Source organism: Eurytemora carolleeae, unplaced genomic scaffold, assembly GCF_000591075.1.
Source record: "Eurytemora carolleeae unplaced genomic scaffold, Eaff_2.0 scaffold817, whole genome shotgun sequence".
NCBI classification, from domain to species: domain Eukaryota; kingdom Metazoa; phylum Arthropoda; class Copepoda; order Calanoida; family Temoridae; genus Eurytemora; species Eurytemora carolleeae.
This window is the reverse complement of record NW_019396718.1, coordinates 12742-37944: the sequence shown is the minus strand read 5'-3', so window position 1 is coordinate 37944 and position 25203 is coordinate 12742. Positions and strand designations below refer to the sequence as shown.

Here is a 25203-nt window from a genome sequence, read left to right as displayed (position 1 = left end):
AATCCCTGCTCCTTTCATCATCACTAGTCCGTCACTGATCCTTTCATCATCATTAGTTCATCCTGCTCTTTTCATCACTAGTTCATCTCTCTTCTCCTAAATTGTTCGTCTCTGCAATAATTTTCTCGAACTTATCCTAGCCACGGCGCCTAAATATTGTCTGAATCTTATCTAATACCAAGTTTTCATTAAACTGGATGAACTATATATTTTCGTGAAAATAACATGACTTTTGAACTATTTATTTCTTCTAGGAAACCCTATCCATTTTAAAGGCTCACGACCACCCTTACAACATCTTTCAGAAACTGGATCTTTCTTGTTCACTATCATAAGAAATACTGTTGATGTTTACACTTTCCAGAATACAGATTTTATGCACTCTGCAGAACACTGAACACTTGTCTATCGTCAGGACAGGAACACCGGACACGATAAGTAATCTAATTGGTTGAACAGAATTGTCCTCAGCTCCTATTGGTCGCTCACTCCTGGCATTCTCTCATTGGTCCAAATATTAAAATATCAACCGGTTACCAGGGTCCGTTCATAAATAAACAATAATATTTTTCCATTTATTTATTAATGATAAATATTTAGAATTATCACAATTTGCATTTGCTAAAATTTTGGCAACTTAAACACATAACCACTAATCATATAAAATTTGTAAGATAATCACGAAAAGATCAAATGTAAGATGCGTCAAAAATAAATGTCTACAGAGCACTAAATGATCTCACCATTTAAGGTTTTACACCATCAAGATCGAAATTGAATATTTATATCCGTATAACACCCTTGTTTATTATCAAGATTTAATGTGAGATCTGAAAACGGCACCTTGCTCTAATGTTGACAATGCCTAAATACTAAAGCTAAAAAATCCACAAATTTACGACCCAATTCCCTAAAACATGTAAATGTGCATATTTACAATTGATTATCACAAAGTTAGGAATAATAAATTTTTCCATTTCTTTACAAATGGAGTTTGATGTAATCTCCAGATACCCTCCATTTAAAGTGGCATTTCAGATTCACAACGATACCATTTAATCCTTAATCCGAGTTCAAATGAGGAAGATATAGTAATTTTTCCCCTAAAAAAATTTGACATTTTCCTTCGATATCACTGCTGCAAAAAATCCGCGAGTTAAATATACATTACACATATATTATAAAAACCACACTTGAAAATAATCAATTCTCAGCTAGAATTATTTTTATCATTAATCAAACTAAAGCTTAAAGGATACCGTTATGAATCAAGACATGCCACTCACTTCAGATGGAGATATACTTGCAATTTCTATTTTCCACTCAAATGGATATTTTTTCTTGTCTCACAATTCATCGCGAGCAGGATATTCACTTTTAGAATCATCTTCAGAAATCCAATCCTTCTCCTCCCTATCAACTTCTTGGGGGTTTAATACTTCATCATTATCTTCATCATAGTCTTCATCATCATCATCCTGTAGATCTGCATCATCATAATCTTTAGACAGCTCACCGTATTCCTTAGAAAGCAAGTCATAATCCTTGGAGAGTTCATCATGATTCTTTCTCAACAATTCTTCAATATCATTCAGCAACTCTTCTTCTTTTTCAAGATCATCCAGTTCCGAATCTACCTCTGGCCGGCCGAAAATGTTTACAATTGACGATGGCCGAGTTCTTTGTTCTCCAATGACAAACATTTGATTGACAATGCTCCCCGCCTCTTCGAGCACATCATTAAAATCTACACCAGCCTCGTTCACATCTGTATCCACTAAATCATCCTAAAAAGAAGAAATTAAAAAAAAATTATTCCTCATGTATTTTATTCCTCATGTATTTTACGTTTCTTGTTATCAGAATCATTTGATGTTTCATTTTACCTAAATAATGAATTCTCTAGATTTAGTTGTGTTTACTTATTCAATAATTTATTTGGATTAATTACAAAACTAGTGTGGTGTTTTCCTTTATTCATGAACGTGTACACTGTACATTTTTATTAAACTCAATTAATTTTTTTGAATATCAAAAGAAATAAATTAAGAATATTGTTAAGTTGGCTCAAGTGTCATGATGCTGATGTTACCAATAACCAATAACCAATATCCAATAACCAATAACCAATAACCAATATCCAATATCCAATATCCAAATACCAAATACCAAATACCAAAATTCCAAATGCCTAATACCAAATACCAAATACCAAATACCAAATACCAAATACCAAGTACCAAATACCTAAAACCTAAAACCAAAAACCAAAAACCAAAAACCAAATACCAAATATCCAATGTCCAATGTCCAATAACCTACCAAATAACCATAAGGTCATTTTACATTAAGAAATTTCTATCCTAACCTGGTCTGAGGTGAGTCCACCCAGAAGGGACTGTTCCGAGGGTTCTGTTTCAAGTTTGTATATTTCATCCTGGAGCTCCTGGATCTGGGATTCGTCCCAGGAGAACTGATAATTCTTCTCAGCTTTCCACTGACTGTCAATATCCTGATAGAAAATATATATATTTGTAGGACAAATAAGATATTTTTGTCTTTTAATTAAGGAACATTTAATGAAAATGAGATTGCGACCAATCTAAAAGCATTTAAAATTATTAGTTTACATAAATGAAGGCGGGTTAATTTCTAGAATATTTTTAAAGCTCCTGGCTAGTGTCGTCTTCCATTAAAATTATCATTTATAGAGACATACAGAGCGTCCCATATCATATTAGATTATCTCAAAGCTTTAATAGCATACTAAACACATAATACTCGAAAAACCTAACATTTTTTGCAAGAAATTTTTAAATAAACCGAATTCAATTTTATGAAATGATTAAAATTTCTTATAAGTGCCAAAAAAACGTAATTTAGACTCGTCATGACGATCTAATATAAAACGGGACACCCTCTAGATATAATTTTAGATGTGTTTGTCCAAATCAAATACTTCCAATATATATCTGCAGAAGTCAAAACGTTGATTATGATCTTTAAAAATTGTGTAGAAATGGTGTGAACAATAGGGGGTAGGCTCTCAATGCAGGGTAAGCTCTCCACACACGATTCCAGCAATTACAAAGTCTCAAAAATTCAAATCATTAAAGACCAACGGGGTTTTTTTTTTGGGGGGGGGGGGGGGGGGGGGGATTCGATTCGGGGAATAAAATCAGTAACAAATCATCCCTAATAACTATTAGAAGGGGAGGTGGGTGTAAAATTACACGATTTTCCAGGACGATATAGTCTTCTGCATTATAAACTGTGATCTTTACACGTACTTTTTGTGTACCAAACCTAAATAAATATGTAACAATATTAGTAATATAATGAATTCTAAGGGTTCAACACCAATCTCTTATCTGTGGGGGCACATTGCGCGATATGATCGGTTTTCAATTTTAAATATTTGCACTCCCAACCCCTCCCCCTCCCCCTCAGTTTCTATTGTTGGGAACACATGTTTTCATCATTGTCGAATGTTTATCTCCAACAATCAATATATTACAATATATTCCAGGCTGCATGTTGATGCGCTGTACCCCTGAGGGCGGTCTGGGGGTTCCATGTCGGGTTCACTTGCAAATCTACTTAATATTTCTTATATCACAACTTTGTAGATTGTTTTGAAATGAAATATAGACCAAAAAACCAGGAATTTATTATACGCCATAAACTTTTGATGACAAATTCTACCACATCACATCAAATTTTAAAGTTTCTGTATACTTTCTTGGTAAATTAGAAATATTTACTCGCAGCTTAAAAAAGAGGGAGAGGGCTTTTCAGCCGATATTAATTCCTCCCCCCCCCCCCCCATCTTTAAATATATTCCCCTGCAGTGCCTACCTTTGGTGGAAAGTGAACGAACGCCGGAGCGCTGTTAATTCCAAGAGCTTGAAAAACCTCGCCCGCCTCGTCAAAGTCGACCAAGGCAAAGAATAGCTTGTTGGAGTAGAACTGAGAGTACCTGGGGAGGATACATCGTTAAGTAAGGTTAAAGAAAATGTAAACCTAATATATTAATAATTCACAACAATTAAATACATTGTAAAAAACGGGGGTTTTTTTTGTTGTCGTTTTCTCTTAAATAAAGGGACAAGTCCCCAAATATTATACTATCGAATTCCCTTCAATAAAGTCCCAAAAATAGTTAAACTGGCTCAAAATTATTATGAACTCCTTATTTATGAACATTTAGGGGGGGGATAAGACAGGGGAATTTTTAACATTTAAGGGGTAAGGGGGGGGGGGGTCCTACCTGTAACTATTTGCTACCAAGGTGAATTCTTCACTCGCTTGATTACACACTACACAGCCCCTAGTAATAACTAATTAAAGATGTAGTTGCGATACAAATATTTATGTAAATTTGAATCTAATCAATCTGAAGTTGCCTAAAATAATTTTAAATTTTATACGCTCAGAGGTCGGATTAAATGAAGAGCGAGAACTGAGTCGAACTAGCTGCAGACTACTTCTCAAGTGTGGTCGAAAGAGCAGTAGTTCAACTAGCCACGCCTTGTTTAAAAATATAAATTCAATTTTCAACAGTGGTCCAATAAGTCTATTTCTGATCCTGGTGGGATCAGACTTGATTGTGACGGAAATTAGACTAGTTATGTCAATGTAAACTTTAACAAGCTTTTTGTGCACGTATATACTACACTTCTTTCTGTTTAATCCATTTAGGTGTTCAAATTAATATAAATATAAGAGATCATGACTTTTGCACTTATGCATTTTAGCTCCAGGCATTAATGCATTTATGCCCTTATCCATAATTCTTGCTGATTTTTATTAAGTTTTTTCTCTCGTTTTTCTTTCATTGGATATAAAATCAAGTTCGCTATCTTAGCTAAAAAAATATAGGGCGACCAAGCCACTTTGTAAATTCATGAATCCATAATTTTGCTGATTTCTTAAAAGTTTTATCTCTCGTTCTTCTTTCATGGAATATCTGATAATCACGTTTGTTATCTTATCTGAAAACATACAAGGTGAACAAGCCACTTAATAATTTTATAAATGTATAAGTTTCTGTTTGTTTAATAAAGTATTTGAGAAGAAAATGTCTTTTTATTAACTTTTGTTTACAACGACAACACGGTGAATTTCTACCCTCCATCATCAATCAACGTTTTATATACCATTGGATTGGAACTATATGGACCCCTGATCCATAACTGGTAGAAGGGAGCATTCCCTTTAAATGGTTTGAGAAATGTATACCTACTACTGGAGAGAGCTGTGAACATGAAGGTTTGAGAAATGTATACCTACTACTGTTCAGAGCAAACTTTCCTAACAAATTATATTTTTTCAACTAAATATATTAAAAATAACCCCCAAAATTAAAGTTTGATAATTTCAAGATAATCTCTGGAACTGACCTTAACCTCTATAGGTCTATCCATTGTATCCAGACCTAGCTTCTCTAGTTTCTTCTTAATAGTACTCTCCAGGTTCTTCACCAGCTCATCAGCCTAATAACATTTTACCCCTTAATCCTTTATAACAGCTGCAGTGCTTAAAACCCGGATCCGAAACATTTAGGTTTCCTGGATCCGGATTCGTTGGATCCGGAACATTTAGGCTTCATGGATCTGATTCCCTTGAATCTTTAACATAACTGCTTCATGGATCCGGATCCGTTGACTCTTTAACATTTAGGCTTCATGGATCCGGATCCGTTGGATCTTAAACATTTAGGTTTCATGGATTCGGATCCGTTGACTCTTTAACATTTAGGCTTCATGGATTCGGATCCGTTGGCTCTTAAACATTTAGGTTTCATGGATCCGGATCCGTTGACTCTTTAACATAACTGCTTCATGGATCCGGATCCGTTGGATCTTCAACATTTAGGCTTCATGGATCCGGATCTGTTGGATCATAAACATTTAGGTTGGTGGATCCGGATCCGTTGGCTCTTTAACATTTAGGCTTCATGGATCCGGATCTCTTCATGGGTCCGGGTCCGTTGGATCTTTAACATTTAGGCATCATGGATTCGGATTCGTTGGATCTTTAATATTTAGGCTTTATGGATCCTGATCCGTTGGATATTTAACATATAGGCTTCATGGATCGGGATCTGTTGGGTCTTTAACATTTAGGCTTATTGAATCCGGATCCGTTGGATCTTTAACATTTAGGCTTAATGAATCCGGATCCGTTGGCTCTTTAACATTTAGGCTTCATGGATCCGGATCCGTTGGCTCTTTAACATTTAGGCTTCATGGATCCGGATCCGTTGGTTCTTTAACTTTTAGGCTGAGATATCCTTAATCCCGATTACTTAAACTGAGTATCCAATTGACACACTTTTGATTTTCTTTTTAAACCGTTCTTTCTTATATATAGTAAAGAAAACTCAAAAACCGGTTTTTTTTAAATAAGAGAGTCCCTCCCATTTCTGTATATTTATCTTAAATGGCGCGCAAAATTTCAAATTTATCGGCTTCATATACACGACTCTGATTGGTTGGATTTTATTCATTTTTCAGGATACTAGTACAAGGTTATTCTCGATATTAAGAAAAAGAGAGGATTAAGCATTAATCTCGATGTCCACCATTCTAAAGTTTTCAGCTCAGATCGGCAAAACATGCGGATCTAGGGGACAAAATATCAGCCAAAAACTCTCAACACCCAATTCTGAACTTTTAAAAAAAGACACTATTCAAATTTTCTTTTCTTTTTGAATGGTTAATTGAGTTTTAGTATTGAAATAAGCAAACAAAAACAGAAAAATGTTAAAAATTCTTCTTCTTTTCAACATTTGTAATGTTCATGACCTGGATCCGGATCCGCATCACTGAACAGCTGAGAGTTCAAAAACAATGATAACAAATAAATTAAATAAAAAAATTACTTTCTCGAGCAAGGTCACTTTTGGAATTGCCAAATACTGGAAAAATATTTTTTTGAGAAACCCAACCTTTAATTCATCAACATCAGTATCCGGCATCTTCTTTAATTCTGTTCCAATCTAAAATCATTAAAAAATAAATCAAAAAAATTAATTCTTAAAACTTACGTATCGATCGTAGATTGTCAAAGTTTTCTAATAATGCGATTTTTTTACGACGAAACATTTTCATTTATTAAATTTGGGTTCAGTCAGTTCAGCGAGATTGACGTTTGTTGAACAAAAGCTAATGGCAAATTGACATATTAAATAAGGTCTCCTTTTAACGTTTTAAACAAATCAAATCCAAGACACAGAGTTAAATTTATCACGAATGTAAGGAAAGTAGTTATAAATATATTTTGAGTGATTTAACACCTTTTCTATTCCTTCCATCACCTTCTTTTTCTTCTCCTGCAACCTTTCTTCAACCTTAATTCAAAATAATTACTTTATTGATCTTTGAAATTTTAGTTTTTTTACTAGATTTTAATAGAAAATGTTTTTAAACGTCATAAAAATTTGGATAATCCCTCATTACTCAAAAATACAAGAATGTGACCAAATGCTGACAGAACTGAAACTCAATGTAACAGTAACAGATACAGCAACAGCGGATGGAGGTACCAACAACAACATTGATTGATCCACTTGCTCCAACTACTCCTTCATTTATGATCCCATTGGAGGAGGGGGGCGGGAGGGAGGAAGGGGGATGAGTAGGGAGGATATAATATAGGTCATCAAGGCTCCAGGTACGGCCATGCGTCTGGAAGACATCCCAACGGACGAGGAGGAGGATTAAGAACAGGAGGAAACAATGGAGGGAATGAACCTTTTTATTCCTAAAATCCACAGACCTCAAGCTAATAAACCGAAATGGATGACCTAATAAGTTATGAGATTAATCAGGACCAATCAAAGACAGTATATGCAGACCAGAACACAAAAAAATAATTTTATTAAAGCTCAAAAGGAATGTAAAAAAGCGGTAAGAGGGGGTAAAAGAAAGTTTGAACAGCTGATGGCAAAGAATGAAAATAAAAGGCCTTTTACTTCTTATATTACCAGAACAAAAAAAACGAACAGGAGTTGGACCTCTAAAAGTGACAACAAGATGATTAGTGACTACAAACATATGGCTTGAGTTTTATACAAATCTTTGTGTCGTGTTTTTACTAAAGAGGACAGCAGTAATATTCCATATTGTCCCCCACTTTCTAATGGCTATATCAGGGATTTAGTTTTTAAGCAAACTAAAGTTAAAGAGAAAATATTAAAACTAAAACCAAGTACAGCTCAGAGACCTGACCATATTCCAGCTAGAATGTTCGTCCCTTTTGACTTTGAAGAGACTTATCCCTAGCAGTTCAATTTTCCCAAAAAAGATTAGATTATTCTCCGAAGTTTACGTTACTTATATTTTGAGCATTTTTCTTAACTTTAAATTTAATATGGAATTGTTTTAACTGCAAACATTCATAATAGGGCAAATCTTTTTTTTTAAATCATGTCTTCCTGATGTTTCGCTTTACTGGGGAAAATAAAATTATTAAATTGAGAAATAAATAAATTTTGGGTGAAAGTATCAAAAAAGAATTTTTTTCCAGGGCATCAAAAATAATTCTGATCCCCCGTTCAGGGGTGGTTAATTTTTGAAAATAAATATCCCTGCCGTTGTGACCTGTGGCAGGACTATTTTAAAAACAAACCATGAGATGAATTGACCTGATCAAGAGTGTTCTCTATCTGCTGGAGTTTCTGTTTAGTATCTTGGATAGTGTCTGATGTATCCTGAATCTCCTAAAAATAAATATTATAACTTAGCTCCAGCTAGATCAACTACTAGGAGAGAATCATTGTTTGTGTTTCAGGTTGTGTAAGGGTATACTTCAAAACTCGAGTTTCCTCCGTGGAAGGAGGAACCTACAGAGCTCAGATATCCGTTCAGTTTCATCATTTTAGAATATTTTCTTAGAAAAAAATATAAAAGCAAAAATGGCTTTGAATTTCAAGATTAATAATATCGCAAAACCAACATTTTTACACACAATAAACTTTAAAGCATTGTAAAAAAAATTGAGACTGAAACTTTTGAATTAAAGGATCAAAGCTAATAACTCTAAAATGGATAGAAATTCTATTTTTTTTCACTTATAATCCAATAATTTAGGTATGAGCCTTTTATCCTGTTAAATTGTAATATTTTCTCATGATTTGTACTTATGCTACAAACATAGGCGTCATTAATTGTACTAAAAGTTAAAGATTCATTTGGTGTACTGTCCCCTTTGCCATTTGGTGTACTGTCCCGCTTTGCCATTTGGTGTACCGTCCCGCTTTGCCATTTGGTGTACCGTCCCGCTTTGCCATTTGGTGTACCGTCCCGCTTTGCCATTTGGTGTACTGTCCCGCTTTGCCGTCTTAAATTGTAAAGGGAACCCAACGTGGAACCTAAAAACCGCCTTTAGGGCACTGCACACCACCAAGTGGACAGTGGCCTGGATATAAAATAGAAGACAGTGGCCTGGAATCCAATCCGGGCTATATAGTAAACAATTTTCTCTAAGTCCTAAAAGTCAGTCTAATACAGGAGTTTTTGCGTCATTACCATACAAACAAGAAAGATTTTATTTATATTGACTAAATTCATGTTTTACCTGATTTCCTGTTTCGTCAACTCTTAATTCTTTCTTGACGCTCTTTTTCCCATCTCTCTTCAGACTACCAGAGGTTCTAGAACAAATAAATTCCAGTTTCGAGCATACATTGGTCGGCCATTTTATCAGAACAATAAAGACGACTCTTTGTTCCAGTTTTGATTTGTTGCCAAGCTCTATTCAAATAACAGGCGTACAAGTATTTAAAGAGCATCTTTTTTAATTGACAGCTTCTCTTTGTTTCCATGTTTGTGTATCCATGCTGTTTAAAAGCTTGATATAAATCAAAATTGAAATTAAATGTTCTCTTAATTTTTTTATATATACAATGACTGTAAAATCTGAACATTATATTAGGATAAACTACAGCCTGAAAGAAGAAGGCTAAACCAGTGTGATCCACTCAAGAACTATATATGCAGAATAATCAAGAACATTCCCTTTAATCCTGTCAATTTTCAAGTTAAAAGAACATCAAATGTATTTTTATTCTGTATGTTAGAACTAAGAAATAATGTAAACCAGGTTTTTATCGAGCATCTTAAAAGAAATTAATATCGTCACATTTTAAATGTTACAACTGTTAACATGCAATATTTAATCCCAAGCTTTCATGGTAAATAATGATCGTCATGTTGCAGATGATCATAAGAGATCAAGATCAGTAAAGACTTACTCCCTAATCCTATCTCAAGATGTGATCCGTTCAAATCAAATAACAATCAAGGTACAAAATAGTTTTCAAAACTTTGTTCGGAGATCATATAAAGCATTAAATTCATTAATTAAACTGCAGTTGTTTGATCCAGTTGATCATCAAGTGTGATCAGTATATTCCGGAGTTCTTGAGGCTCCAAAAGAGGCTAGGGTTGTCTCACAAACACAAGCAGCTTATTGAAATGTATTCATTTGTAGAAGATAATTGATGTTGAAACATGATTTCAACTGATTGATCTTTAGATGCGGATATCTTTACCAGGGCTTCCTATCTACAATTTGATCCTACATCTTATATTTACCCTTCTACACTCCCAGTCAGCTTTAACAAAGATCTCACAGCGATCTAAAGGGATCTCAAAATGATCTACAGCACACAGCTAGTCTGGAAAACCTCCAAGGTATTGTTTATATCTATCTAACTTGAGTCAAATGTTAGATTAACAATAATTCCTATGCAGGCAGAAAGAATCTGAGGATGACTGTACATATCGTTTCTGTACTACATACTACTGTTGCTCTTGAGGGATTGTATCTAGATCAATTACAGAAAGTGAAAACTTCTGATATTTTAATAATTACTCTTTAAAGAGTAAGATCCTTCCAGACCTGACATTAAACTAATACAGGAATATCCTGATCTACATTCATCCTACGGAATCAAGGAAGAATTGCAGTCTACGGTGTTCACAGGACACACTTAGAACTTAGAAGGTTATTAACTATTAAACCTAACCTACATCAACAATGAAAATTCGTTGCTTATAATTCTGTACATTCGCACGAGAACTTGAAACCTGATAAAACCCCAACAGAAGACATTTAGATCAGCGTGCGAGAAAATCGATGTAGAATTTATTAAAAGTCAGTTTCTAGGATTACCAAAGCTGAACTAGTCTTGGCTTTAAATCAATATTTATTTTTATCAATTGTATACTGATGTACAGGGATCAAAGTGTTAAAAGAGTTTCTTAAGAATTTCAACATTTTTAATTGTTATCAACACATATCATTAAAGCAGGGGAAAGAAGACAATCTATACATTTATCTGCCTCCTCTCTGCAAATCATATACTAACTTATTATAGAAATTTTTAGGAAACGTTAATCTTAACTTTCTCTTTCAAGAATTGTCATTTCCAATGATTTAAATTTTGAATTTTTCCACCTGATTTTGATATATTTTATATTGATAAAAAAAATTTGAAATATTAAATTCAATATTTAACATATATTTCCGAAGATTTAATTGAAATCGTTATTTTTATCAAAAACCAACATCAGAAAAACTTGACATTTTTCTGTTAAAAAAACGAACCTGATTAAGTCTAACTGCTGATGAGCAGCCTCGATACCAACCTCTGCTCCTCCCAGCCTCTGCAGGAGAGTTTTCAACTCATTCTCCATACCAGCCATAGCCTCATCCTCCTTAAAATTAGTCTAGTCTAGTCTAGTCTAGTCTAGTCTAGTCTAGTCTAGTCTAGTCTAGTCTAGTCTAGTCTAGTCTAGTCTAGTCTAGTCTAGTCTATTCTATCCATCATTCTAAAGTTTTCAGCTCAGGCAAGGCTGTGTTCCCAAGCTATCAATATTATTAAGCTCTTCGCTCATTTATATATATTTGTTTGTTTATAAGTTAGCTATAGCTGGCCAAACGGCTGGACCAAATTGGCCGATTTTTTTTTTGAGGGAACTCATAAATATCTTAGGATTAACATAGGCTGAAAAAAATCGAATTTTTTTCTTTAAAAATCTATTTTTACTCTCAATTTTCAAAATTAGATTTTTTAAAATTCCACAGGCAACGTCGGGCACTTCAGTTAGTTAATAATAAACCTGTTGGATATCAACATCCTGAATCCCGAGTTCCTGCATTGCATCTTTCATGATGTCAGGGAACTTAAGCTTCATGTCATCCTTAACAAATATGAATTTACAAAACCTTTTTCCTTACAAAACTACCAAACTTAAAATTGTTTAATAATAAGTTCACTTGTTACAAAAGTGAAAACTTCGACTTAATACACATTACAAAACAAAACCAATCGAATCGAAACGAATTAATTCGAATTGAATCAAATGCAATAAGACACATTGGGACATTTTACACTCACTCTTCTAACCATAAGTGATTATAAAACACCTTGTGGATGAAAAACAAAAATATTTCTGAGAAATGTAGTTTCTAAACTAAGGATTTCACGCCATTTCTAATTTTCTTAAATTAAAATAGCTTTTTTCGTTTTTTTCTCAATAATTTGTTGAATTTCGAAAAACAAGGCATCAATTGCTTGTACAGACATGTTACGAATTGATATAAATACAACATATATCCCATTAAATCAAGATATATTAATACCGTCAGAATTTATTATCATTATCAACTATTAACAAAGTATCATGACCTGTAGGTTGTAATACAATGAAAGAGAGAGAGAGCTCCGCCACTTACCCTGGTCCAAGGTTATGATGCAAGGAAAGTTATTTCAGATGTGTACGCATCTTTTATATACTGCAGTGTACTGTCTCTGGGCTGTAATGTAAACACAAGACGGATGTCGAAGCCTGACATGGGATCCATCTTTTACATAAAAAATCATTGAAATATTCTGGTCATAGGAAACTATTATGTGAATTATCAAAATTTAATTCTTTTAATCTCCTCGGATACTAAACGAACATTGAAGCATCTATTCTTGTTTACAAATTCCGTCCAGAGAGAACTGGTTTCAATTTGTACGCAGAGTATACGCAACTGCAATTAACTTTCCTTACACTATAATCTTGCCCTGGTCTATATGGGATCTAGTGAATCAGATATAACCTGATTTTTTTAGGATTCAGTGCGTTTAGCTAGTATTGTATTACCTTTATAACGTCTAGATTCTTCAAAAACGCGTCTTTATCCATCTCGTTCTGCAGCAACCTTGACAAAAAAAATAAATTAAAAATCAATCAATCTATTATACGAATAAATGAAATAGATAAACTAATACTGATTTAGTATTTTCACTTTGGTAGGATATCCTTGAATCTCTGATTTTATCTATATAATAAAACACGACATTCGTATATATGTTTCCTATCTTCGATTAAACGGTTGGACCGAATGGACTGAATTTTTGTGTGGATACTCATGCTAGCCTTGGGTTACATGGGCTAAAAAATCAATTTTTCCCCCAAGGGCAACGCCAGTCCCTTCAGCTAGTTAGTTATAAACTAAAAAACTGAGAGGTAAAGTACGGCTGATAAAATCTAAAAACGTTCGCAAAATCTTGATAAGTATTACAAAGCTTTTTTCCTCGATTTTGATTTTCAGCTTTTCAAAGTTTAAAGGGTTAACCCCGTTAAACTTTGAGAAATTGGAATTTCTCAACCCTATTCCTGCTGGGGGGGGTCCCCCCCCAGCATATCCTGGTTTTCAAGTACCCCAGCAGAGATAGGGTTAATGTAAGAAGTATAAAAATAAGAAAAGTGAGATTTTTCTTTTTTCGAGACTGGTTCAAATTTATTGTTTACTAGCTTGAGAACCTAGCGTTGACCAGGATATTCACAGTTACTCCCACCGTTAACCCGTGCTTGGTCGTAAATTACGTTTTAGCAATCTTTCCTATAAAAATGGACTTAAGATCTCAAATATGAGGACATTCTCCCAAGTTCTCAAATCAAAATTTGAGGTCAAGGGGTTCATGAGTTATGATCAGACAAACAGAGATTACAACTTTAAATGTAAAGGTATTTCGGACTGTCTCTCTCCCCCATGAAAATGTTCATCATATATGAATCGTGAACTCTTTTTTCAATCACCTTATTTCTTGTTCCAAGTCTTTATCATCTTCTTCTTCTCCTTCTTTACTTGTCTAATCAGTAATCATTTATTAAAAACTAATGTCTTCTTCTCCTTCTTTACTTGTCTAATCAGTAATCATTTATTAAAAACTAATGTCTTCTCCTCCTTCTTTACTACTTTACAACATTTCTTCAAATGTAATTTTTGAAAAATTAGGTCTCTCCTATTTCTATGCTAGGCTAATTAGGAAAGAAGTTTATTTAAAATGTCTATTTTCTTAAAGTCATTCCCCCCCCCGACAAAAAAAAAATTATTGTTTTTTATGTGGATTTATGAGATAATGAATTTTATTCTGGCCATCTACTTCAGCTGTGCATTCCCATAATTTATTCTTAAATCTGAAAAGATCAAGAAACAATTCGAAAAACATATCTAAGTAAAATTAATATAAATTGAAGAAAGTCTGTATCTACCTGCATAATGAGTCGCATTAAGGATTTGATTCTTAGATTCACGTCCTTTTCCTGACTCTTCAACTGCGACAAGGTTTGTCTGAGAAAATGTTAAAAGTTCAAATTAAAGAAATAAATTATCAAAGTTAAAAAATCTGTAGATTAATAAAAGATGGAGATTAAGCACATTGATTTCCAAAACCACAATACAAGACCCCACTACAGCTACAGGAGAGAAAAAAAAACTTTAAGGGAATTACAGCGCAAAATAAGATTTAAAAAAATGTACCTTGTTTTCTCTATGACCTTCTCGAGCTGTGTCTTCTGTACATCTAGTTTCTCTATGATTCCTGCATCGTACTTCAGTTCTTCGTCCAGATTTTTCTAAAAGTAAAGGAAACATGATTTCTGTTAATTAACTTTAGGAAACATGATTTCTGTTAATTAACTTTAGGAAACATGATTTCTGTTCATTAACTTTAGGAAACATGATTTCTGTTAATTAACTTTAGGAAACATGATTTCTGTTCATTAACTTTAGGAAACATGATTTCTTTTAATTAACTTTAGGAAACATGATTTCTGTTAATTAACTGTAGGAAACATGATTTCTGTTAATTAACTTTAGGAAACATGATTTCTGTTAATTTAGTTTAGGAAACATGATTTCTGTTAATTAACTTTAGAAAACATAATTTCTATTAATTAACTTTAGGAAACATAAATTCTGTTAATCAACTTTAGGAAACATGATTTCTGTTACTTAACTTTAGGAAACATGATTTCTGTTAATTAACTTTAGGAAACATGATTTCTGTTAATTAACTTAACTATAAGAAACATGATTTCTTTTAATTAACTTTGGAAAGAAGATAAGAAAAAATGTAACGCACAAAAAAATAAACCTTTCACCGGCTGGCCGGTCTTTTTCAAAAGTCAGAATAAACTTTTTTTAAAAATAATTTGATAATTAGATAAAAGTGTAAAAACGGGATTACCTGAAGAAATGTGATTGTATCATGAAATTGAGAAATAAATTTCTTCAAGAGCTGTTGATTTTCATGAGTTTTTCTCCAAATCTCGTTTCGTTCTTCCTGACAAATATTAAAACTAAGTCCACGTTCCATGTTTATTGACTTTTAATGTTTAGTGGAGCTGATTATCCTCTCTTTCCTACATACATTAATACAATTTATATATGCTAAAATGAATTAACCCTTCNCCTTTTCAATACTTGAAAAAATTTATTTAAAAATCTTATCCCGAGAGGAAGAAATGAAACCCTAACCCAAAAGTATATATTTTGTTCATTTTACGTTATTCGCTTGAAAGGAAAAAATATACCAGTCGTAGTCCAATGTTTCATCTCTTAACCTTTGAAAAAAAGTGTTTCGAAATATATAACCTTGCTCTAACCTGCATTTTGATGAAGTCAGGATTTTGATCGAACCTGTTCTTGTCCTTCTTCCCATTGACAAGGTTCCACTGCTCCGTCTTGTGCTCAACATTCTCATCTGTCTCAGGATCAAACCCTGGAGCTGGGATAGAACCAGTCCCAGTCTCAGGGTTAGGTTCGGAGTCAATAGTTCCGGGAGATTTAATCGCTTTCATTGCAGGGTTTAGGGTGCTTGCTAATTTTTCCTTTAATGATAGGAGATTTGATTTGCAGAGAATAAATAACTGATCCCTACCCACACTAATCGTCTAATATTTATTTCTTTGCAATGTTCTGAAACTTTGATATTTCAAGCGACCAGTGCTTAAGATCCATTTAATTCTGATGCGGATCCGGATCCGGGATCCTCACTAGAAAAAAATGGATCCGGATTCAGGTTATTTTTTTTTAACAAATCAGAATTTACAAATTTTGTGTTATTTTTTCGCTTATTTTTAAGCTAAAACTTAATGAACCATTCAGAAACCAAGAAAATTATTTTTCAAATTTTTGGTTGATATTTTGCCCCTTGGATCCGTATCCGTGGATCCGCATATTTTTACAGATCCGGATCCAGGAAGCCAAGATCCTGAGGATCCAACGGATCCGGATCCTAAGCACTGCAAGCGACGGTAAAAGTTTGACAATTCTAAGGTTACACCAACAGACTGCCAAGTTTCTCTGATTTCCTTCTTTTCTTGTACAATGTTTAGAAGTAGTAAATAAGAAAAGCTATCAATTTTGTCTCATATTAAAAAATCAAAGTAAATACTACAAAAATTGAGATAAATGCAGCAACTAAAGAACGTTGACGAGGGAAATTACTACCAAAGTTTGAAGTTAAATTTACAGGGTCATACATTTCATCATTAAACAAAAATCTCATTATTCCTTGAGATCAATGATTTTCATTGTAGGATGATTATGTGCTGCTAGTGCTGAATCCACCCAGGATCCTAGTTCAGTAAATATACTCTCCAGCCCTCCTACCCCTCCACCTAATACGGGGTCAGGAGCATGCTGGAACATTCGCAGTAACTAGATCAAAGACAGAATCTAATTTTATGTCACTGTCGTTTTGTGATTTAAAGGACTTTCGTTGTGTGATTTAAAGGGACCTTCGTTGTGTGATTTAAAGGAACTGTCGTTGTGTGATATAAAGGAACTGTTGTTGTGCGATTTAAAGACTATCATTGTGTGATTTTAAGGGACTGTTATTGTGTGATTTATAAGGACTGCCGTTGTGTGATTTAAAGACTATCATTGTGTGATTTTAAGGGACTGTTATTGTGTGATTTATAAGGACTGCCGTTGTGTGATTTAAAGACTATCATTGTGTGATTTTAAGGGACTGTTATTGTGTGATTTATAAGGACTGCCGTTGTGTGATTTAAAGACTATCATTGTGTGATTTTAAGGGACTGTTATTGTGTGATTTATAAGGACTGCCGTTGTGTGANGGAATGTGGAAAACTATTTTTTTGTCTCGTGCCTGAGCCTGTCTCTCTTTCATCTTCTGCAAGGTTAATTCGTCTTTTTTTGCCTAAAAATATTGTTCATAAATCAAAATGAACATTGGATAAAAAAGTCGATTTTCATTTAAACTCCTTTCAACATTTAATTTCATGAAAACTCCCCATCGCGTATAATTCAATGTTACATTTAAAAACAATTCTGACTTAAATTTTAAGTTATTCGAGAATATTCGAGAATATTACGTATTTTGTTTACTTTTACTCTATTTCTTGGACCTGTGTAAAATAGGGATGTATATTTTCCTGAGAAATCACCTCCCCCCTCTTTTGAATTTTTTTTCCTCAAGAAGTTTAGTTTTGTTGGGCGCAGCGGCAATTTATTTGTTGAATTGAAAAAAAAGATTTTCAAGAGGAAAATAATTGGTAAAACTTTTTCTTTTCCCCCCACCATCCCCAAAATTTTTGAATATGGGGGGGGGAATTCTAGAAAAAGTATACACCCATGGTGTAAAATTGTATTTGAGTTCAGTACTTTTATCTCTGCGACCTGATTACACTTGAGTACAGTATTTATATCTCTTTCACCTAATTGTACTTGATTAATTTAACTCTAGTTTTGACTTAAATAAGTATGGTACTTTTATCTCTGTGTAGTGTGTACTGATTGTACTTAATTGCAGAACCTTTCAGATCTTAATACTGATTGTAACAAAGTACAATACCTTAATGATTGTTACAAAGTACAGTACCTTAAGCTCTAAGTACTAATAGTACAAAGTACAGTGAAGTCATTTCTTATATTAGGTTCAGTACCTTTAGTTCTGTGTACCGCTTGTACTTGAGTACAGTTTCCTCTGGTAGTACTGGTTTACAGCTGATATCAAGGGGAACTGGGTCCGAAGCCGGTCTAAAAAGTTCGTTGAATTATGAATCTGGTTTAATGAATTTAAATCATCTTTTCCCACTAGTTTTTCGAAAAATCAATACAAAATGCAATTTTTTTAATCCTTCACAACACATTTAATTTCGAATTTTCTTTTCCCTTTCGTGGACAAATTACTTCAGATATAAATTGCGCAAAATATTCTTAATGTGTCCTTCTTGAATTACCTAAGATGCGGCACTGAGCATATTTTAGCAGTATGGATTACAATAGTATATTCACAGGACTTAGGTTCAAATATATCTCCAATATATTCCTAGAAATACAACAAGTTAGATGATTAATAAAAATAAATATCGTCTTTTTATTTTAATTTCAGGAAAAAAATATCACAGTAAAGATTAAGTTCATGCTTGCAATGATTTCAATTGGATAAAAAGAGTAGAATTGAATATTTACCTGCACTGCACCCTCGTTACAGACGAACCTGACCTCAGTCTCTCTCTTTAACCCAGTCAAATCACACCTGAGGTAACAAGGTTTAAATTTTTATCTGTTCCAAATGCGTTAAGTGGGATTCCCTGTTGTTTAAATTAAGTCGTTGGTTGCAGCCACCATGATTTCTGTATTCTCTTTTGGTGTATGTATACCCGAAGTTAATCTTAAATCCTTCCATTCAAAAGATTCCACTGTAAGTCGATGTGTTTAAGAGTTATTCTTCCCATAAGCAAGCCTCAGAGCAAGAGCATATCTTTGAATCTTAAATGCTTTTTTCGTTAGCGGCAGCATTGCCAACTCCCAGGGAAGATAATTCCCAATTTCAGTCTTGAAAATTACCCATAATTTTTTGTACTAAATACACAGTAAAAAAACGTTTTTAATCGAGTATTTTTGATATTTCAAAAGCCATTTTTGGAGAAAAACTGACAATTGACAATTATTTATCTGAATTAGATTGGTTTAGATCACAATTACATATTGGCAAACAATAAGTAATGGGATAACTTGTTATGAATTTTGAACAATATGTATTGTTTTAAGCACAATTTACAAAATATTTCAAAAAGTTTTAAATTCCACCGAAATGCCCCAATTTGCATTTAATTCCCCATTCCCAAAAAGTAGGGAAAAATTTCCGCGGTTGGCAACGCTGGTCAGCGGCCAAATCACTACTGCTAGAGCTAAAGGTCAGCAAAACCTTCTAATCTTAGCGGTCATTGCACATTTAGTGAAACAAGCCCCCTCCCCCTTCAATCTCATTCTTAGCGGTCAGTTCATCCAGCCCCTTAAGTAACGCCACCTACCCCCCCCCCCCACTGTCCTCTTCCTTTGTCGTCAGCTAGTGTCCAATCAAATACACCTATTTTAATCACTCCCTTTTTAAGAGATTATTTCAAAATACTTTTCTACACCTCATGATTGAGTCTATTAAAATAAATAGAAAGGAATTCAGTCTTTGCCACAAACTCGAATCCCTATATCTTTCCAACCTGATGGTGTAAACCATTGACATTTCAAACTCAGATTATTTGAACTAACAGAATTCATAGTTTGAAATATCCGAGGTATACCGACATAAAATTGCAAAGATGCAGAGTGTCCCATATCATATTTCATTATCTCCAAGCTTTAACGCCAAAATAACCAACATAATACTCAAAAATCTGGAACTTTCTGCAAGAATTTTAAAAGTAGCCTTTTACATGTTTTAAATGGTTGGTATCTTTCTTTTTCTGCATAGTCCTTTAAATCTCTATTTAGAGCTATAAACGATCTAATCTGATGTGGGACACTCTGTATTTGGATTAGAAAATCAGAGTTTGTGACAACGACTCAATTCCTTTGAAGTGTAAAACTGACCTTGAACCATTAGTATACCACTCAGGATGATATGTAAGTTTCTCATCAACCCCTTCCCTACACATGCATATTCTACTTTCAACAAGGAAAATTCATTGACACTTGTTATTTTTTTTTCTTAAGTTTTCAAGTTCTATTTATTACTGAATAGCAAAAAAAAACGATAAAAAGTTTGAAAATTTAAATCCCTTTCACATTTTCTCCTCATCCAAGTTTTGTAATAAAATTTAAAATTTCTAGATAATTTAAATTCCAGCCAAATTTAACAAGATGAGAATTGTGTAATATTATTATTTTTTACCCAGAATTATTTATTATCTATGTTTGCGCGGAGAGGTATTTTTTAAGGGGTTTATTTGCTGAATTAGGAAAACTAGAGTTCCCTAGCTGGGGACTCTTTAGGATGAATTTAAGGTTGGATGACTGTTAGAATATCCCTGGTTGAGTCGAAGGTACCAAGATCCATTATAACTCCAACAGGACGATCATTTTCCATGTGATATTGACGGATACGTCGCCCAAAACACACCTGAGCAAGAACATTCGATCATGATCCAACGTATCTGGGGTATAAGGCATAAAAACTATTACTTAAAGAATAAGTATACACTATACAGGATTCAGTTCTGTAAAAAGGACAGAGTTTGCAATAATAAACAAAACAATTTTGTAAAAATTAAGTTATAAATGTTATGAATGTTATAAATGTTATAAATGTTATAAATGAGCCAGTGCTTTGCCATGAAATACCTGGAAACTCAATATTTATCAAATTTTCGATTGCTTCCAGGTGAAAACTGAAGTGAAAATAAATGCTTTTTGGGGAAACTGAACCAAGTTTCGGGTAAGGGGAAATCTTACCAGTTTTCTTCCCCGTTCTTAAGCGGTAAAACGAAAACTATATCTGATAAAATATATCTAGCTTTGTTTTCTTCTACGCTTGTTAAGTGCAGATAATTTTAGAGTTTGCTACAAATCAACCTCCAATTTGAGAAATAGAGGAGCGAAATTTGTTTTAAAACATTTGATAGAAAAACTTTCCACAGAATGTTGGATGGGTTTATAGAACTTTACGAATCTAATAAGCTATCAAACTAATTTCCATTTCCTAATAATGTGAACACTTTCTAATATATAGGATATATAGATCAAGGATGTTAAAAATATCTTTATATTTAAACAAGATAAGATAAAAGGTAAGATAAAGTGTATTGCTAAAATAAATGTATCTGTATACAGATAGAGTTTACAATCACAAAATTGATGATTATATTAACAGTACAAGTATAAAGCAATTAGGTGGAAAATAGCTCTTGGCTGTTTTGATTATTTTTTCCACCTAATTTTAGTAATAATAACAAAATATTTCAATTATATTTCAACTATTAGAGATCAGGGTGCAAATTTATCATATGCAAAATAGTTTATACACTAATTCGAATAACTAGAGTTTAAAGTAATTTTCTGACATGTACACAACAAATATCAAAGCATATTAAAACATATCTAATTAGTTTCACATGAATAGCAATTCGGTTTATAACACATTGTCCTATAATTTTCAAAAAAAGAATTTAGTAGTCTATTTATAAATATACATCGAGAGTTGCTTCTTTTTAAGTCAAGAGGCAGGTTATTCCACATCTTAAGAAGAGAGCTTGATTGTAAATACTGTAATGAGCACATTTTGAGAATGTCAAGTTGATAGTTAAGAGATCTTTCAAAGGTTCCAAGCATTTTAAAAATATTTTTTTTCAAAAGATTCAGGAAGAAGTTTATGTGTATATTTATACATAAATATAGCTTGGTTAAAGTCTACCAGATCATTAATCTTTAGAATCTTATACTTAAGGAAAAGAGGATCACTATGAGACGTGGCTTTTGAGTTATCAATTAATTGTATTGCTCGTTTCTGTAAAATGTGAATTTGTTTCATTTCTGACATCCCCAGGCTGAAATTCCATATTCAATAAATGATCGAAATAAAGAAAGAGTTTTTTTCACATACTTAATATATTTCTCGTAGTGCCATGAAATTTAACAGCCAAGAAATGTTCATCCATAAAATGTCTTACTATGACCGCACTACAACGTTCAAGCGTTAAAAAGTTCAAGAAAACTTTGAAATAAAATAAATATTCTTCGTCTAATGCAAGGTTATAATGCAAAGAAAGTTATTTCAGAGGTGTACGCATCTTTTGTACTGTAGTGTACTGTCTCTGGGCGGTAATGTACACACAAGACGGATATCACAGCCTGACATGGGATCCATCTTTCACAAAAAAAAATCGATGAAATATTCTGGTCATAGGAAACTATTATGTAAATTATCAAAATTATCAAAATTTAATACTTTTAACCTTCTCGGATACAAAACGAACAATGATGCATCTAGTCTTGTTTACAAATTCCGCTCAGAGAGAACTGGTTTTAATATGTAAGCAGAGTATACACAACTGCAATTAACTTTCCTTGCATTATAACTTTGGTCTAATGGATCTTTAAACCGTACCTCATATGTCCACCAGTCTTTTGTTCTGATAAGACAGGGAGATGTGTGGAGAGGGGCCAACAATGATTTTACATCTTGAACAGTTTCTACCCCTTCCCCTCTCTCTCCTTCCTTCTCCTCCTTCTCCTAAATTGTATCATTTTACATCTTTGACAGTTTTATACTCCCCCCCTCTCTCTCTCCTTCCATCTCCTCTTTCTCTTAAAGTGTATTTAACATTTTTACCCCCTCCCCTTTCTCTCCTTCCTTCTCCTCCTTCTCTTAAAGTGTATTTAACATTTTCACCCCCTCCTCTTTCTCTCCTTCCTTCTACAACTTCTCCTAAAGTGTATCATTTTCCATCTTGAACAGTTTCTCATTTTCCACCTTGAACAGTTTCTCATTTTACATCTTGAACAGTTTCTCATTTTACATCTTGAACAGTTTCTCATTTTACATCTTGAACAGTTTCTCATTTTACATCTTGAACAGTTTCTACCCCCCCCCCTTTCTCTCCTTCCATCTCCTCCTTCTCTTAAAGTGTATTTAACATTTTTACCATCTCCCCTCTCTCTCCTTCCTTCTCCTACTTCTCCTATAGTGAATCATTTTACATCTTGAACAGTTTCTTATTTTCCACCTTGAACAGTTTCTCATTTTATATCTTGAACAGTTTCTACCCCTTCCCCTCTCTCTCCTTCCTTCTCCTACTTCTTCTAATGTGTATCATTTCACATATTTAACAGTTTCTCATTTTACATCTTGAACAGTTTCTACCCCTTCCCCTCTCTCTCCCTCCTTCTCCTACTTCTTCTAATGTGTATCATTTTACATATTTAACACTTTAACCCCCTCCTCTTTCTCTCCTTACCTCTCCTCCTTCTCCTAAATTGTATCATATTACTTCTTTGACAGTTTTATACCACTCCCTATCTCTCTTTCCTTCTCCTTCTCCTAAATTGTATAACTTTACATAATACAGTTTCTATCCCCTTCCCTCCTTCTCGTGCCATGTAGAGGGGGTAAATTCACCAGGAGGGCTGCTATCACCCGGTCAACTGAATATTTCATGACGACCGTTGGGTTCAGTCGACTTTGGTTTTAAGCTTTGCTAACTTTACAAAGATATACCATTACTTCAGCTGGTCTTGCAACCTTTTAAGGTTAAAAACATAAATGACAACATAGGACTCCCCAGTTTTATTACCCACCCATAGGTAGACGTCGCGTCCGCCGTTGTTCAGGGCTCTAAGCCTAAAAACAAGATTAAAGAACTAACCTGGACAGGCAGAAGACATTGATACTTCTGTCCAAACTTGTTCACCATGGTGAGGATGTTCTCTTGGGGGTTCTCTGCATCCTGGAAGGAGAGGGGAGTGTCGAGGATAGAAACAGAATATTCTATCTTATCTATTTCTTCTATACACAAACAAAAGGTTAAGATGTTTAATTACGATTAAGGTAACGGTTTCAAAACTGCAAATGAGAAAAGGAACTTGATTTTTTTTTAACATTTTATTGCAACTAATCCAGGGGTGTATATTTTCAATCTTTTTAGCAACTAATCTAGGGGTGTATATTTTCTCGATACATCACCCCCCTCTCCCCCCGTTGGAAAGCTATTTATTTTAATTTGTCTCCCAGGGCCCAGATCCTAAAAAATCAATCTGAGCTGAAAACTTTAGAATTGTGGAAATCGAGATCAATGTTTGATCTCTTCTTTTTGTTAACCTCCAGATTATATTAATCCTTCTACACTTTAAGTACTTAGAATTCAACCAATCAGAGTGTACCAAAAGAAAGGATTCATAAAAAAATAAGTTTCCACAGTGAATATTCAGATTAAGAGATCAGAATAAGGGTATCCAATTCTAAAGTTTTGAGCTCTGTAATCTATTCTTTATAAAAAATACACCCCTGGGCTAATCCGCAAATTAAGAATCCCAGCCCTCACCCCTGACAACTTTCCCACACAGGTATAAAATGTGTTTATGTATTTCCTAAATTAAAATATGCAGAACAAGCTGATGAGAAGAAAAGCAAAAGGGAAACTCTTGGCAACAAAATCATTATTATTCGATTAAGCTAGGTCTCACTTTATCACTTTAACCTTGTTCTCATAACATTCGGTGTATTGCCGAATCCGAACGATTAAATCATTTTAGCTTGCTTTGTCCAATCTGAAAGAACAATAAAAAAATGTTGGGCTATTGATAGTACAAAAGAAAAAACACATGTTGACATAAGTCATATCAAAATGCACAATACAGAAGAATATTTAGCATAAATGTTCTTTGTGGCTAGATTGAGCTGTTTTAGCCGAGTTTATTTTTTTTTTTAAATGAAGCCATTTTTTTTTTGGCTGGATTTTTTCTTCTGCCAGAACTTTTTTTTGACAGTTTTTATTGATGTTTTTTCTTCTGCCAGATTCGGTTTTTTTGACAGTCTTTTTTATGATGGTTTTTTTTCTTCTGCCAGATTTGATTTTTTTGGCAGTAATTTTTTGATGTTTTTTCTTCTGC

The 25203-nt window shown here is 33.6% G+C and overlaps 2 protein-coding genes across 2 annotated transcripts in view; both read right to left on the bottom strand.

Moving 5' to 3' along the window:
- The window catches only part of LOC111707740 (magnesium transporter protein 1-like), a 12484-nt gene extending 7347 nt beyond the window's left edge, over positions 1 to 5137 (bottom strand). Inside the window, 3 exon segments of the mRNA XM_023480880.1 lie at positions 3859 to 3979; positions 4271 to 4340; positions 5131 to 5137. Coding sequence (XP_023336648.1) covers positions 3859 to 3979; positions 4271 to 4340; positions 5131 to 5137 — 198 coding nt within the window.
- Positions 5138 to 5348: 211 nt separating this feature from the next.
- Positions 5349 to 25194, bottom strand: LOC111707741 (protein OS-9). Its single transcript, XM_023480881.1, has 23 exons — positions 24682 to 25194; positions 23961 to 24100; positions 22703 to 22828; positions 20628 to 20719; positions 20191 to 20247; positions 18790 to 18856; positions 18558 to 18646; positions 18261 to 18354; positions 17465 to 17515; positions 16864 to 17010; positions 15954 to 16178; positions 15536 to 15631; positions 14827 to 14921; positions 14559 to 14637; positions 14103 to 14155; positions 13164 to 13221; positions 12132 to 12212; positions 11617 to 11726; positions 9583 to 9658; positions 8651 to 8725; positions 7301 to 7354; positions 6953 to 7003; positions 5349 to 5495 (listed from the first exon to the last, which is right to left on the bottom strand). Exons 1-23 carry the CDS (start codon positions 24749 to 24751, stop codon positions 5364 to 5366), a joined length of 2118 nt encoding a protein of 705 aa, XP_023336649.1. The 5' UTR covers positions 24752 to 25194; the 3' UTR covers positions 5349 to 5363.
- Positions 25195 to 25203: the final 9 nt, after the last annotated feature.